We start from the raw sequence: 15,253 nt of genomic DNA, 5'->3' as shown, positions 1-15,253 counted from the left end.
ATGTTAATGACGTTCTAATATTTGGTGTTTTTAATATGAAATAGAATGTGATCCCATCAGATATATCCTGTTTTCAGGAATCTTGAATTTGGATGGCAGCATGACGTAATGGGGGTCCCTTAGATTATTGGATATAATATTTTCTGTTGGGGTTTTCAGCAGCTCCATGTAACATCATATGTTATTCTCGTCCGCAGGCCCCTTACAACGCCCAGAAACAGTGTGCGAGCGCTGGAAAGCCAGCTTGATTGAGCAGTACGGAGGTCAGCCAGCTGCCCACCAATTCCTGCCTCAGTGTGACGAACTGGGCCAGTTTAAACCCCTCCAGTGCTACGGAGAAAATTACTGTTGGTGTGTGGACAAGGATGGCAGAGAAGTGCCAGGAACACACTCTCAGGACACTGTCAAACCTGCCTGTAAGAATTTTTTTTTTGTAGAATTCACAGCAAGCTGATATACTGTATTCAAGCATATCTTTTTATTTTATAATGGTTACAGAAATGGTGTTGTCCTTTACCAGAATATACACAGGGTACGGGCAATGAATTAGAAGCTTCACTACAGGTATAAATAATAATATGGGGGTCAGTACAAAAGCAGTGCCTTTTGTTTTATGACTCCAATAAGTAGCACTTTTCTTTCATCCCAGTCTTTGTAGTAAAAATAATGCATCAGGAAATGTGTAAATCTGAACTTTTCAAAGGAAATTGCCACTTTGAAGAAAAAAACATTTAAAACTGAGGAAGACTGAAGAACTTGAGTCATGCAGGATAGTATACATTCAGCCTCGCCGGCTCTTATGATTGTCCAACTTAAATATTGCTGTCTTTTCATTGGCAGGTGTCCCAACAGTGGCCCCTCCCATTGTGAGGCCAACACCCCGCCCTGATGTGACTCCGCCTCCCAAGGGCACCGCACTGCTGTATGCCCAGGGCCAGCAGATTGGCACACTGCCACTCAATGGCACAGATATGGACAAGCACAGGGCCTCTGTGCTGCTGGCACTGCATGTAATGTGTCTCTCTCTGTCCTTCTTTTACATGTCCATACTTCTTTTATCTGCTTCATCACATGCCAGGTTGGCTATTTCTCTGTAGAAGAGAAGTTAAGGCATTAAATTACAAATTTGTGACATCTCATTTAGTTCAAAGGTGTCTTTTTCCATTTTGGAAAATATTAATTGAAAGAGCAGAAATACTTTTAAGGGCTGCTGGAGTTTCAGTGTTGATTATACCCATATAAGACCTACACTTGAGAAAAATATTCCGTGAATTTGTTTCTGGGATAGATACACAAACCTGAGCCAAATGAGAACTTTGATCCAGCAGCAGCTGCAAATGATGAAGGCATTGAGCAATGAAGAGGCTCTCGCTGCAGACTAAACGTTGTCGCTTATTTAATTTATAGTTTGGGATTGATGGGTGGGTTAGGGTTTAGATGTGCTGTGAGCTGTAATCGCTCTAGGCTAATAGTGGATAGGTAAAGTGACCAGCCTCAAAACTGTTATTTTGCGTAACTTATATATTTGTCTGCTCCTTATCAGTTGGTAACAGCACAGTCAGGACCTGGCGATGTTTGTTCACATGTAGATTTTGCTGTAATTCCCAGGGCTCCATTGTAGTTGGGATTGACTACGACTGCAGAGAGAAGAAGGTTTACTGGACAGATTTAGCAGGACGGACGATCAACCGAGCAAGCCTGGAATTAGGAGCCGAGCCAGAGACGGTCATTAACACAGGTAACCCCCCCAAGATCCAAAACTGCTTCTACTCAGGATACAAACCAGTGCAGTGTGCTGCTCCAGTGTGCAGTGCTGATGTGCTGACAATAACCACTTTGACGTAATACCAGATGTTTAAGAGCGTCACTGTTGCACTTCTGGAATAATTTCTCTATCTCTCCCATCTTGGCAGGGCTCCTCAGTCCCGAGGGCTTGGCCATAGATTCTCAGAGGAGGACAATGTTCTGGGTGGACAGTGGACTTGACAAGATTGAAAAAGCCAGGCTGGATGGTGGGGAGCGGAAAGTTCTGTTCGACACAGATCTGGTCAACCCCAGAGCTATTGTAGTGGACTCACTCCACGGGTAGGGACAGCACAGGGGAAAAAAAAGACTTCAGTCATCACCGCTTTTCCAATCAGCACTGTGTTGTCTTAATTGTTTCATAGGAAAATGTTATTCAGTACTCTTTGGAGTACTAACAAACAGCAGAAGGAGCCCAGCAAGTATTCTCGACAGCTTCAGGAAGTTGCTGTCGCTGAGATTAGGACACCCTAGGTGATTACTGACTCAAAAGCCAAAATAATACCTCTTTTTAGGAACACGGATCATTAAAGATGTCACAAAGTGCTGTGTCCGTGAGATTAGTCCCAACAGAAAAACAAGGTCCTGGATGTGTTTAAAATGTCATGATCGTCTTTAGCTACACCTCCCAACTCTTTCCTACTCCTCCAGCCATGCAAGGCTGCAATCAAATGCAATAGAAAGAGGCAGATTCAACTCTATCCAGTCTATCAGTATTAAACACTATTCCCTCCGCCTGGCTAGTTTCCTTTCATGTTACTCTTCAAAGAGGCCCTGCTAGTACAGACGTGCTAAATCAGATGGAAGTTTACATTGAAATTGTTTACACAAAGCTCCGAGAGGCAGATGGTATCATCCAAGTTGTCTCTCCTGGACTTCTCTATGTGTAGTTAAAGCGTGGTTTAGAATGAATGAGCAGGAGATGTTTGTAAGGTATATCATCTGCATTCTGACAGGGAGTGCAATACTGGTTTCATTATTACAAAAGACCTACACCCCTTGAGCCTATCAGGAACCCTGAGTGAAGAGACACATGTATGTGTGAGGAGAGGAATACTGAAGCTTGAACAGTGAGATGAGGGTGGGGAAGGATTCTTCAGTATTTACCAAGTAATACAAATGCAAAGGATTTTGTTCCTTTTTTAAATGTGTTCCACAATTTTTTGACAGGAACATCCCACATAATATATTTTTTCCTTGTATTCTAAATAAATGAAAAATATAATTAGATTGATTATATTCAATATGAAGCAATTTAATTTATCAATGGATAAATCTGGAGTTTGGAAATCAGACATTTTGAGAAAGAAGTTTTCATATCATCCCAATCTCTGAACATTTTAAAATGCTAATTATATTAATCTGGATATCCTATTACAATTACTCAGAACTGAGCGCTGTTAATTTTTTAGATGTCTTCAGATGTGATTATAGCGTGGTGTGTTCTTTCAGAAACCTTTACTGGACTGACTGGAACCGTGAAGGCCCCAAGATTGAGAGCTGCCATGTTGAGGGACACAACAGGAGGGTGCTTGTGCGCGATGGCATCGGCCTGCCAAATGCCTTGACCTTTGACCCCTTAACCAAACAGCTTTGCTGGGCTGACGCAGGTATGTCCGCATCTGCTAGCACTTGGGTGTTTTTTTTATACTGGATATGGTCTAACAGAACTGGACCACATCATTCCATTTTAGATGGTTTTGGCATCTTGCACCAAATTATACCTGTGAACTGATGTCAGTATGGCTCTTTATTTTATAATTTTGTCTTGCGCCTTAGCAGGATAATATGGACACTAAGATGTGCGGTAATTAAATAAGTTAGCAGCTGACAAGCATTCTCAAACCACTTTACTGCGACAAAAACTGTGTCCAGAACTTCAAAAACCATGAACAATGAAATTCTAAATCGCCAATCCTTTTTGAAAAAAATAGTACAAACCTTAAGTATTTCTTGCAAATGCAGATCATGTTTTGGTACTGGGGCAGATGAAGCCTAATATAACCATATATACTCTACACTTGTGCATGGAAATCAAAAAGGTTTCTAATCAGTACTGGTTGAGAAGTTCTCTACCTCTGCAGAAGGCTCTCATTCTGAAATGGGTGTCTAATGGGTGACTTCCCTTTGATGAAAAGGCACAAAGCGACTGGAGTGCATAGCCCCCGATGGAACAGAAAGACGTATTATCCACAGCAATCTGAACTACCCGTTCAGCCTGGTGGCTTACTCGAACCACTTCTACTACACAGACTGGAGAAGGTAGGTGGTCTGGCCCTTCTTCTGCAGCACAGATATTAAAACACAAGCATCACCTACATTCATTGCCCAGCTGCTCACAGATGAACTGCAGTACAATCATGTATAGTAATTGCATTTATATAGCCCTTTTATCCAAAACCTTTTCACGTACTATTTTAAAGCACAAGAAAGACCTATTGAGTCGATTCATATCTGTAAAAACCTGTTGACTGGTAATCAAATGAACTGTTAAATCTCAACAGTGCAGCAAGTTCTTCTCTTTGACAGGGGGCCCGCACACAAGTCTGACAAACACACTAGCAACATTTCATCAGTATATTTTTTGTGATGATCTTAGGCTTTTCCATCTGCAGTCAAGATCATAACAACAGCCTGGAAGGAAAACAGATCCATTGGTCTGTGAGGCAATGAGTTCCAGAACTTTTTCCATGTTTTTGTTCCCACACGTTCCATTGCATGAAATCAAACATGAAATAAGGGTCTGGCTTGCTTGTTCCTTTCCATACGTGGAAAATCTCACATCTTCCACATGTTCCTGCAGTCATTGTTAAGACTCAATACAGCCTCAGGCAAAGGCAACAACATCCCTTAAGGTACAGAATCCAACTACTTGTGAACATTAGATGTTTAGATGCATCCCAATAAACAGATTATTTTACTTCAAGAAGTCAATGTCACTGCAAAATCCAATCCTTCCAGCGGTGGAAAACTGATGAATATGATGTTGTGTGAAAGTGGGACGCCAATGAGTAATCCTTTGTGGAGGTGCTGAGGGTCAGGTTCTCTTCTAATTTGGTTCTGTTTTTCTCCCCAGGGATGGTGTCATTGGCCTGAGCAGAGGCACAAGCCAATTCACAGATGAATTCCTACCTGATCAGAGGTCTCACCTGTATGGGATTACAGTTGCCTACTCCAGTTGTGTACCAGGTATTGTATCTCCACTGCACTGGTGTTTAACAGAGCGCATCCTAATGCAATTTACATGCAACACCTTTCTCAGACATCCACTAAACTAACTAAACTAATCCATCTGTCTAGTTATAACAGATTGAAACTGTAATTGCCCAAAATGATTTAAATGTAATCACTATTCGGTCATTTAATAGATTTTCTATAATGAATTTTTAACCAACTTCGACCACTACTATAACTGTTGTACCAGTGGTTCTAAAGTTTTGTTAACACAATTCAAAAGAAGTAAAGTGATTCATTCCATGCTACATGGAATACAATTAAGACAACCATTCCTAACAATATTTTGGGGAAAAAGATTTAATATAGTCCTGATTATTATATGAATAGTCCACATAGTAGAAAAGGAAAATGTAATTTAGGATGCAGAAGAAACAATCTGAAGGAAAGCCAGGCAAGACAGGCACAGACTTGTTATGTAATATGTCAAATAAGGAGCAATGAAAGGCAAAACAAAGGACAGCTGCAGCCAAAATAACTATTTTAAACAAGAAAAGATCAATGAAATGCAAGAAAAGTGTGCAAAACATGAAAGGAACTCAAAGGCATGCAGTATGAGGAACAATCATCCTGAAAATACTGTGTGTGGAACCCATCCTTTGTTTAAAGGTGTAATTTAGCGAGAGGTCGCACAAGTACGAACACTATAAATACAATTTACAACAAAAAAACTCCATACATTTCACAAACATGATCTACCTTCAAAACTGAAAATTACCATGTAATGCTCATTCCAGCCTGTGGCTCATTTTGAGCACTTATTTAACACCGACAAGACTCGGTAATTAACAGATATAGTGTCGTGACCTTTTTCTTTTTTTTTCCCAGGGAGAAAATGATGGACGCAATAGGTGCTATTTGGGCAGAATGGCGTACCCATACGCCAAATACATTCACAAACCTCTTGTAATTTTTTTAAAGTATTGTAAATTTGTTTTATACCTCAGTTTTACTACTGTATTTTGGTGTTTTTTAAAAAGAAAGAAATGACAGGGTGCTAAAGACCTTCCTCGGTACTTAAGGGTCTTGCTCTGTTCTTTGTCATTTCTACACAAGTCCTTTTTTAATAAGTGTACAAACATGCAGTGTATTTTTAACCACACTAAATTGTCCTTTAGAGTTAACTGTGAGGCATAAATGTGTCAGAACCTTTTACTACAGTGTTAATTTTTCCTTTATCTTTTTGTAAGATGTAATATTTATACAATTAAAGATAAAATTCAGGGCTTGTATATATCCCTCCTTTTATTTAAAGTCGTGTATCAAGAAACTGAAGAATATAGAAATTATCAGGTACATCTTTACTATGCAGTCATGTTTAGACTGAATATCTACCTTTTGCAAAACAAACAAAAAAATAGGATCCAGAATCAATATAGGAAATTTGAGGAAAAATAACTGCAACTAATTTGTCACCCAACAGAATTTTTAGCTTTGTACAGTATAGCAGATTGATCTGAAACAAACTCAGATATAACTCAATTGTTTTCATAATGCTGTTCCTCATGTTTGTTGCTCAATTACTCCAGTGAACAGGCTTTTACAACTGAAATTCATTGTGACAGTAGTCGCATATTAGTTTTCTGAAGAAAATGCATTTATATAATCATTTCCTTCCTAAACAACACAATGAAAATATCTTTCTATATACTTTATTACCATTAAACACATTAAATTGTGGATCAGTCATTTTAAAGTTTATTTTCAAAATTACCATAGAACTGGCTGATGTTTTGCATACCGTCTTTTAACACCCCACCACCCCAAAAACAAATCTGAGCAGGCCTCAGGGAGATGTCAAGATTACAGACTGTCTGAGAGCAGGTGTGTAGAGCAGAGACTGGGTGTGGCAGGCAGGTCATCTGCCCACTTTGCCCAGTCTATGGTCAGTCTTCGGGTCAGCAATTATGGCCTGCACCGCCACAATAGCTTCATTGATCCTGGTCTGCAGGTCTCGCAGTTCTTCAATGTGCAGCAGCCGCAGGATCTGAGCTGCCTCGTTTAATGTGGCGTCTGAGCGCAAGACGAAAAAGAAACAAGTTACCCGCTATCCCAGATCCACACATCAAAGGGTCAAGACATGTCTACCTTCCTGCACTTGCAGAAGGTGCAAAACAATGTCAAATCAAGTCCAGTTGACATTTCTCAAACAAAACTGTCTGATCAAGTCCAAACATCCCGGTGCTGAATAGAAGTTATGGATATGGAGGAAATCCTTGTTTAAGCAATGAAAGCTGGGGCCATGTCTCAGGAGAATTAAGACATACTGACTGCACAAAGCTGGGAGAGGTTATGGGAGTCACAGTCCAGTACACAGTAAAGGACGTTATGACTATTTAAAACAAACAAAATGTAAAAATATTTATGTGCAATAAGAATAGAAAGTGACTGTGGTATTTATTTTCCCAAGAGATGCACATTTCTAAGATTCCTGAACATTAGCAAAAACTCGGCAAGAGTACAGGCAAGCAACAGTTATTTGAACAAAAGCTTTAATTAAATACATATAAATGTGATTTTGTCCAAAAATCTGTTTATAGTTTCAAGAATCCATGAAAGTAATAATACATTATAACGTGATAAACTGCACAATTATGAGAATGAAATGGCTTAGTATGCTCTTATTTTATGGAAGTATTGAAATTGTTTTTATAGAGAAATATACTGAGAAAATGAAAGATTCTCTCTCCTTTCAGCTGCCTGTTCACCAATTCCCAATTCTTCTTTTCATAAACTTCAAATATATAACAATTTCAAGCTACAGAATGAAACTATTACTCATCTGAGTGGTAAAGAGGAAAGAGTGATGATGAAGAAGGCCTTACATGTTACTTAAGTGTAGCGTGAAAACTCATTAGAAGAAAGTGACAAACTACAGCTCACCTCCTGTATCAAAACCAAGGATGTGCTTGTCCAAAGCAACTGGCAAACCCTTACAAGAGAAACACTGATTAAAAACACACTCTTCAACAAAACACAAATATTCAAAACAGACGTACTGTATGCACTATAACTTATCAAAGAAAACTTGCCAAAGAAATACTCAGATTCTTCTTTTTAAAAAAAAAAACTGACTTAACCACGTTTGTGGACGTTTTAAGAATGTTTGTGAAATAGTTGTTGAAATGTTCCTTTCAGACATCTCTACTTTCTTCTTACCTCTTTTGATTGATTTGCTTTTGCTATGGCTTCCTGGGTTAATCGTTCTTGAACCAGAATCCGAATTGCCTGAAAGCCAAATATCAAAGAGGAAAAACAAAAACATAAAATTGCCATCAAATTCCACAACACTATCAATTCCTAAAAGGTCAAAATGGCTAAAAAAGTGCTAAGCCAAACAAAATCAAACTTGTATGCATCATAAGTATAGAACTTCACATGTAGTAGGATATTAAATATATATATATACAGTGGTGTGAAAAAGTGCCCCCTTCCTGATTTCTTATTTTTTTGCATGTTTGTCACACTGAAATGTTTCAGATCATCAAACAAATTGAAATATTAGACAAAGATAACACAAGTAAACACAAAATGCAGTTTTTAAATGAAGGTTTTTATTATTAAGGAAAAAAAAATCCAAACCTACATGGCCCTGTGTGAAAAAGTGGGGCAAACACTTTTTCACACCACTGTACATAGTAAGTGCTTCCCATAACACAGCAAACAACCTCCAGCCTTTCATTACTGGCCAGACATCACACAAGTCCCTGTGAGCCTAAATATTTGCACTTTGTAAAGAGCAGCAAAGTTCTGATCAATACAATAATACACAGCTATAAAAAAAAGTTAAAGGGAATCATTTAACCTTTAATTAAATAATAAAGTTAAAGGCAAAAGGAGATAATTTTCTACAAATACCTACTTAATGGTGTATTGCATTTTATCCTAATCATAGTAAAACAGCCATTCTTTTCACATTTAGATATTTTATCGCCATTTATGAAATAAAGTTACAATGCCTTCCTTTCAAGTCAGATGCAGCTTGTCATTAGCGTTCTTAATAGTTCAAACCCCCAAACCAACAAGCTGTCAGACAGGAAATCAAAACAACATTTTTTTAAAAACTGTTTCACACATTTATAACAACTAAAATAAATCTTAGTGAATGTTAATCCGCCTAGCTAAATTTTGCAACTGAAATGACAGGACAAAAAAGTGAAAATCCCGATGGAAACTTGCTTTATAGAAGCACCATCTTATAGCACAAAGTATAGTTTAGTCATTTATAGTAATTTAGTAATATACCCACCTTCAGCATAACCAGGTAGTCATCATGGCGCTGGATTTGGAGAAGATTCGCAAGAGCCATCACGCCCGCTTTGAAATCTGGATTATTAACTTGAGGTAAAAAGCAACAATGGAAAATGAAGGCAATGTATTCCTCATTTAATAAAACGGTCAAGTTGTCAAATTATTTTACTCCTACTGCCCTGGCCTCTTTTTTTTTTAAGCACAGATAAAATAAAAAGGTCCTAGAATGAAAAGCAAGCTTTATTTAAGCAGGAGGATTGCCTGCGGCAGATTCTCATTGAAAGCAGTTGCATGTGCTGTGGTGCGATCATGACAGACAGTGCCACCATTACCAATTCAGCACTTTCAGAGGACTTTTTATGCCTTTTTTGTTTTTGCTTAACATTGTCATTTTTCAGCACACCCTGAGGAATGCTTCTAAAAATACACACACACAAAAAAAACAGGCCCCTGTTGAATTTAAATATAGTAAACTGTCCTTCAGATATCAGCTAGAATGAGAGCTTTTTTCCAAATGTTAAACAAAAGTACAATGTCCAGTTACCAAAATATTTCCATTAGATAACTCACTTACCATCCTACTACTACCAAATTGAGTAGCGTCTGACCATACATGCATTTCATGTTTAGTATCTTGGGGAACACCCACAATAAATCCTATTACAACAATCTCCCTCATAGAAATAAAAGAAAAGAACTTACTGTCCAGATTTATGAGTGGATCAGATTGCTTCCCTGCATTATTGGCAGCTATTTCTGGTTTACAGTTCCTGTATTTTTCAGCTGTTTGTGAAGAAAAAGCAAATGTCAGGCACATGTTAGAAGTGTAAGAAGACCAACTCAGCAAAACATCCTTAAAAAAAACACAAAAAATGCACCTCCTTTCTGTTTTCAGTCTAAAACACATTGGTATTAGCAATTCTCTAATCTCAATTGATTTTTAACAATCTGGAATTGGCCATTTCTTTATAACTCTGCTCTCCAATCAAATAACCTATTCTTAAAAGCAATTTAGATCACTGCTGTACTAGCAGAAAACAAACAAGGACTCAGAAAGTTCAGTGTGAAAAAAGAACTTTCCATTGTCCTTCCAGGAGCATTATCTGTACTGAGGAGTGGTGAAGCTCTCTCACAGCACTGCAAACACACTGGCAACTGGCAACTGATGAATCACAAGAGGGTGCTGGGAAAGTAGCAGACTCAAGCCCAGCCAACCACAGTACCCTCTGTGGGGGGAATAAGAGCACTCTGTGCCCAGTGGAATTCTGGGTCACAGATGGATAATGACACTGCTCAAATTCTGACCACTGAAACTGGGACCACAGGGCTCAGCCTACTTTCCAAACGAGCAGCTTAATTAATTGAGCTAGACAGAAGTCAACTACAAATGTAAGTGCTCATATTTTAGAAATGCGTCACAAAAAACCTCTGTGTGATTACTAAGGAATTAAAGAATACAAAGAAGAATGTTCATTCCCATGAGATGAATCACCTACAAACGAACACAGGCATCCTCACGATGTAAAAAACACTTATGGGGAAAGTCCAGGACATGAGAAACAATGAGTGGGCAGCAGGCCACAGACGACAAACATGCCAGTCTGAAGCCAACCAGCCAGCCACTTATACTATTCTCAACATAGTCACCTTTCAGAAAACCATTCATCCAGCTTGGCCTGGTAGAAAAGAAAGGGGGACTATTCCACATTCTATGTCACAGTAAACAAGTACAATTCTTTAACACACTTGTAGTTATAGTCTTTTGAGTGTGCAAGCTCCCTGGTAGTGACCTCCACACATCAGACCTCTGGAGTCTCAGGTGTGTTTGGAAGCAAACAGGTTATTCACCCGAGCGGAAAAGCTAATGCCAAAAAGAAATTCTGTCGTTTGTACCCTTACTCTATATTTTCCCCAAATAATTACAGTTTGCTGGCTATTCAGGCTGAAAATAATTCAACACTTCACTCTGTTAAGAGTTTCAGAATGTTTTAAGTCGCATTTTGTATGCACTGTCAATATCTCTTGCAAGAAAGAAAAATCTGATCTGAATCATTTTTGAAAGACTAGAAGCTGGGGAGAGGGCTGGATTACTGGCGATGGATAAGCAGAGCTGTTGGATTTAAAATTGGGTTTCAAGTGCATACTTAAAGCAAGACCGCCATCTAGGGGCTTTTACTGGTACTACACCAGTCAAAAGTAGCTTGCTAAATCTACCATTATTTCATCTCAATTATTACTCTTAAAAATCCAAATGTAACCTAAATCAAATACAGAAATATGCTTCTGTGGCATTACTGGCAGTCACTGGTAGAAAGAGCACTAGATGATTTTAAAGCGCTCTCTCCAGGCTTCAGATATGCCTCTCCTTAAAATTGAACTGCAAAACCAATAAAGCAAACAGCAGACAACAAAAACCGGAAAGGGGGTGGAAAGTGTTCAAGTCTTAAGAAAAAGCACTCAGCAACTCTTTAAGAAATAAATCACTCCAAAACAAAATACATCATTACCAGAAAGCCACTTATTCCTATGTTTTGCAACCTGGCTCCTATTCTGGATGCAGGGGTACAAGGCAGGACTACACCCTAGGTGAGACCCCAGTCTGCCTTCCGCCACACATAGGGGCAACAGCTAACTAAGTAGCATGTATCTGGAGCATGGGAGGAGACTGGAGCACCCAGAGAAACCCCATATGGACAGGGTAAACGCTTGGCAACGCCACACAGCAGGAGCCCAGGGGCACAGGAGAACCCAGGACCCAAGTGCTGCGAGACAGAAGTGCCAGTCAGCACCACATCGTGCCACCCTCCCAGGTATCTAAAACAAGTACAATCTTTATTAAAAGTAGAGGTGATTTTCACCTGTACCCACTGCACTACATCAGCAAGCTTCCTATAGCATGTCCACTTGACACCGTACCGTTATCTCCATACTCGAACCGCACAGCCAAACCCAGCAACCAGTCCACGGCCTCTTGTCTCTCTTGAGCCTTAAATGGGCAGCTGACATCTTGAAGGTACTGAAAAACAAAACAGTACTTAAGAATAAGACTCACAAGAAAGTGATTGCTGCAGACAGCAGCAGTAATATACTTCCACTTACCTGTGACACCAACATTATTTAACACTGGTAAAGCAAAGTTGAACAGAAATGACTTACCAGTCTAGGTTATGTACAGATTATGTAGAAGTGGACAGCTGACTGAGTAATGAGCATGTGATCTAAGGGGCTGTGTAAAGTGACATGACAGGTAGATAAACTGATACAGGGCTATCAGAGGGTAGAAACATATCGTGGTCATATCTCATGATATCATAATTGCCTGTTCCTTCATTAGGGATAATCTCAGTCTGTGCTGTTGAGGCTATCAATCTAACATATAACATATAATACAAAACCTCATGGAGAAATGCGTCTTTCCGTACAGGAGGATTTTGTTGAAAAGTAAATGTACTGTAACGTCGAAATACAAAACCACAACAATGAAGTCCTCTGTCTTTGCTTACTGAAAGAACTTCATATTTGTCATACTGGAAGTGGCACTTATCCAGGGCAACGGTGCCCTCAGATTTAGTCTCTCCAGTTGGATTCTCACCTTTTCAAAGTGCTTAGGCCAGTCTGAGCTGTGTATGTTTCTCAGATTGCCCCGGTCTTCAATTTTGTAGTGCCTGATTTTCTGATCTTCCAGCCATACAATAAAATTTCGGAATTCCGTCTCATCTACAAAAAAAAACAACAAACAAAAGGGAAAAAATACACTTAAATCAATGCCCTTCTGATGAGTGAGCTGATGACAGAAGGTAGACCACTACCACAAAACTGGGAACTAGACACGTCCTTTATAGTGCAGTGACATAATTATACAAAGAAGAAAAGCACATTACATGTGCAATGCATTACCAGTCTCATTTCATGTTTAGTGCATTTTGTTGTATAGACTCAACACCTGTTCTGTTTCCATTAGTTTCCAAGATACCGCTTCAGGAAAGACGGCCTGTGACATATGATAGATTTCTGCAGTTCATGAGCCAGGAAAGCATTTTAAAAACACAACAGTAAAGTACACTCATTGAATGCGTGTTCTTACATAGCACAGATTTAACAGGTAGGAAACGTAAATAGCACTCTAAAACTGACAGCAAATTGACTTCAATCCGTCTTTCCTGGGGGAAAAAAAAGTATAATTCACATACGTTTTTCACAGCGTAAGTTCTAAGCTCTACAGATGTCCACAGAGATCACTAGTGACTGAACAACAAGTTTTGTTCCCCAGCAGGTATTAAATCAAGATAACACGATGTACAAATCCATATCTCTGCTTATTTTCCCCAACTACTTACCTGTAGGGATTACAATGAACACAAATAATTTAACTCGAGGTGAACCTAATTTAAAGTCATACCAAAATGAACACCACTACCAACAACCCTGCATGGACACTGGAACATCGCCACAAAACGTATTAATGCAACTTTATTTAACGGCAAAGAAACAAGTAAAGGTTTATTCTATGCTGAAAAGAGAAGAAAGGAAACACGTTTCGGCTGTCATTTAACAGCTACTATGAACTATGAACAGCCTAGTACATAATACTGTATAGAAAGCAGAAAATACATGTGATAACAAAACCACATTACTAGAGAGGAAACTAAAAGTTCAAGATCTTTAAATATAAAATCAGAAGAATGACTGCCCCATCTATAATTGTTTATTTAGGTAAGATGAATTACAATACCATACGCTACATTTTTTTTATTTTAGGGGCCTGCATCAAGCTTTCCTTTGGCATGATAGAACACGTCACTCATTTAACCTTATTTCCTTCTCTTTTTAAGTTGTTTTACCTTTGCAGTCAAACCCAGCGGGGTTATGATAATCCAGAGCTGTGAGCTTTCTTCGAAACATGGTGAGAATTTAAATGCTATTTAACAAACGCATAAATCTGAACATAAACCCATTAAAGCACACAGCACACCGTCTTCCAGCGTCTGCACGCTAAGGGTGACTGACACTTCAAACGACCAATAGAAATAGAGAACAGTCCCTCAGTAGCCAATGGCAGACGACGCTTTTCATTCCCAAAACAGGAAACGAGGTTAATTGTAGGAGGAATTTGTCGGAGCAATTTTCTTTGCATATGACGTATTTCCTACGTACTCAAAAAAATGAATCAAGGTTTTTGCATTGATCTATGTTTTAAATGTATAAGAAATATTCAAAATTAAAGCATTATGCTAAACGTCATCTTAACATTTGCCTTTTGCTTTTTAATGAAAATACATTTTAAAGGTATTTAAAATATTTGAAAAGTCTTGTGACTAAAACAATAAAAGAGTAATGTAAATGCTTTGGAATGAGTGCTGTTATTTGAAAAAATAATAATTGAGATGCATTATAGATCTGTCTTTTTTCGTGACTGAAAAAGAAAAGTATTTTGTACAAAAGCTTTTAAGAATTAATCGTTTCAATGGCATTTCGGATAAAAATACTTCGGATGGTTAGAAACGTGTTACTGATGTACTGTATATTGTATGTATATATATTGCACACGGTACAGATGTACATCTTACTGGTTTTTCAAATTAGGAATGACTTTGGAGCTTGGATTTCTCTCAAGTATCACTTGCCATGTGTTTTATAACCACGACCGCTTAAGAGTTAATGTATATGTACCAGTATACATTATAAGAGGACAGTATATATACATGTATATATCACCGACTGTACACATTGTAGGTGACAAGTTGGAAAGAAACATACAGTATATCAATACTTATAAATGCACATCCCTTAATTTTTAAATGGTCCAAGTGATTTAGGAATACTACATGGAGTTTTACATTCCTGTAGAGTAAAATATGATGGTGTTTTTCAAATGACAGTCATAAATGTCCCATTGTACTATTGATTTAACACAGACATTTTATTAGCATAAGTAATGAAATGCTTTAAAAATATTTGTAGATGT

The 15,253-nt window shown here is 38.4% G+C and overlaps 2 protein-coding genes across 2 annotated transcripts in view; one reads left to right on the top strand and one right to left on the bottom strand.

The window, feature by feature from the left end:
• nid2a (nidogen 2a (osteonidogen)) overlaps nt 1–6,269 on the top strand; it is a 34,296-nt gene extending 28,027 nt beyond the window's left edge. The window contains exons 14-21 of the mRNA XM_088925196.1: nt 198–416; nt 841–1,010; nt 1,609–1,738; nt 1,914–2,085; nt 3,256–3,413; nt 3,942–4,065; nt 4,880–4,992; nt 5,866–6,269. Coding sequence (XP_088781322.1) covers nt 198–416; nt 841–1,010; nt 1,609–1,738; nt 1,914–2,085; nt 3,256–3,413; nt 3,942–4,065; nt 4,880–4,992; nt 5,866–5,876 — 1,097 coding nt within the window. The 3' untranslated portion in view covers nt 5,877–6,269. The remainder of the gene's footprint in view (nt 1–197; nt 417–840; nt 1,011–1,608; nt 1,739–1,913; nt 2,086–3,255; nt 3,414–3,941; nt 4,066–4,879; nt 4,993–5,865) is intronic.
• Nucleotides 6,270–6,712: 443 nt separating this feature from the next.
• rtraf (RNA transcription, translation and transport factor) lies at nt 6,713–14,292 on the bottom strand. The gene is made up of 8 exons (XM_088925647.1): nt 14,130–14,292; nt 12,881–13,005; nt 12,205–12,304; nt 9,991–10,071; nt 9,287–9,375; nt 8,197–8,265; nt 7,921–7,969; nt 6,713–7,050 (listed from the first exon to the last, which is right to left on the bottom strand). Exons 1-8 carry the CDS (start codon nt 14,188–14,190, stop codon nt 6,896–6,898), a joined length of 729 nt encoding a protein of 242 aa, XP_088781773.1. The 5' UTR covers nt 14,191–14,292; the 3' UTR covers nt 6,713–6,895.
• Nucleotides 14,293–15,253: the final 961 nt, after the last annotated feature.

The sequence above is a fragment of the Atractosteus spatula genome, chromosome 9 (genome assembly GCF_055471065.1).
Source record: "Atractosteus spatula isolate fAtrSpa1 chromosome 9, fAtrSpa1.hap1, whole genome shotgun sequence".
Taxonomy (NCBI): Eukaryota; Metazoa; Chordata; class Actinopteri; order Semionotiformes; family Lepisosteidae; genus Atractosteus; species Atractosteus spatula.
This window is presented reverse-complemented; position numbering and strand designations above follow the sequence as displayed.

Bases quoted from the DNA above. Each gene is read 5' to 3' on its own strand.
- rtraf (XM_088925647.1), bottom strand. From the start codon at position 14,190: ATGTTTCGAAGAAAGCTCACAGCTCTGGATTATCATAACCCCGCTGGG. The intron at 8,266-9,286 runs GTGGGTATATTA...TTTGGCTTTCAG, and splicing joins ACTACCTGGTTATGCTGAAG to GCAATTCGGATTCTGGTTCA. The intron at 7,051-7,920 runs GTGAGCTGTAGT...TCTTGCGCTCAG, and splicing joins CCTTGGTTTTGATACAGGAG to ACGCCACATTAAACGAGGCA.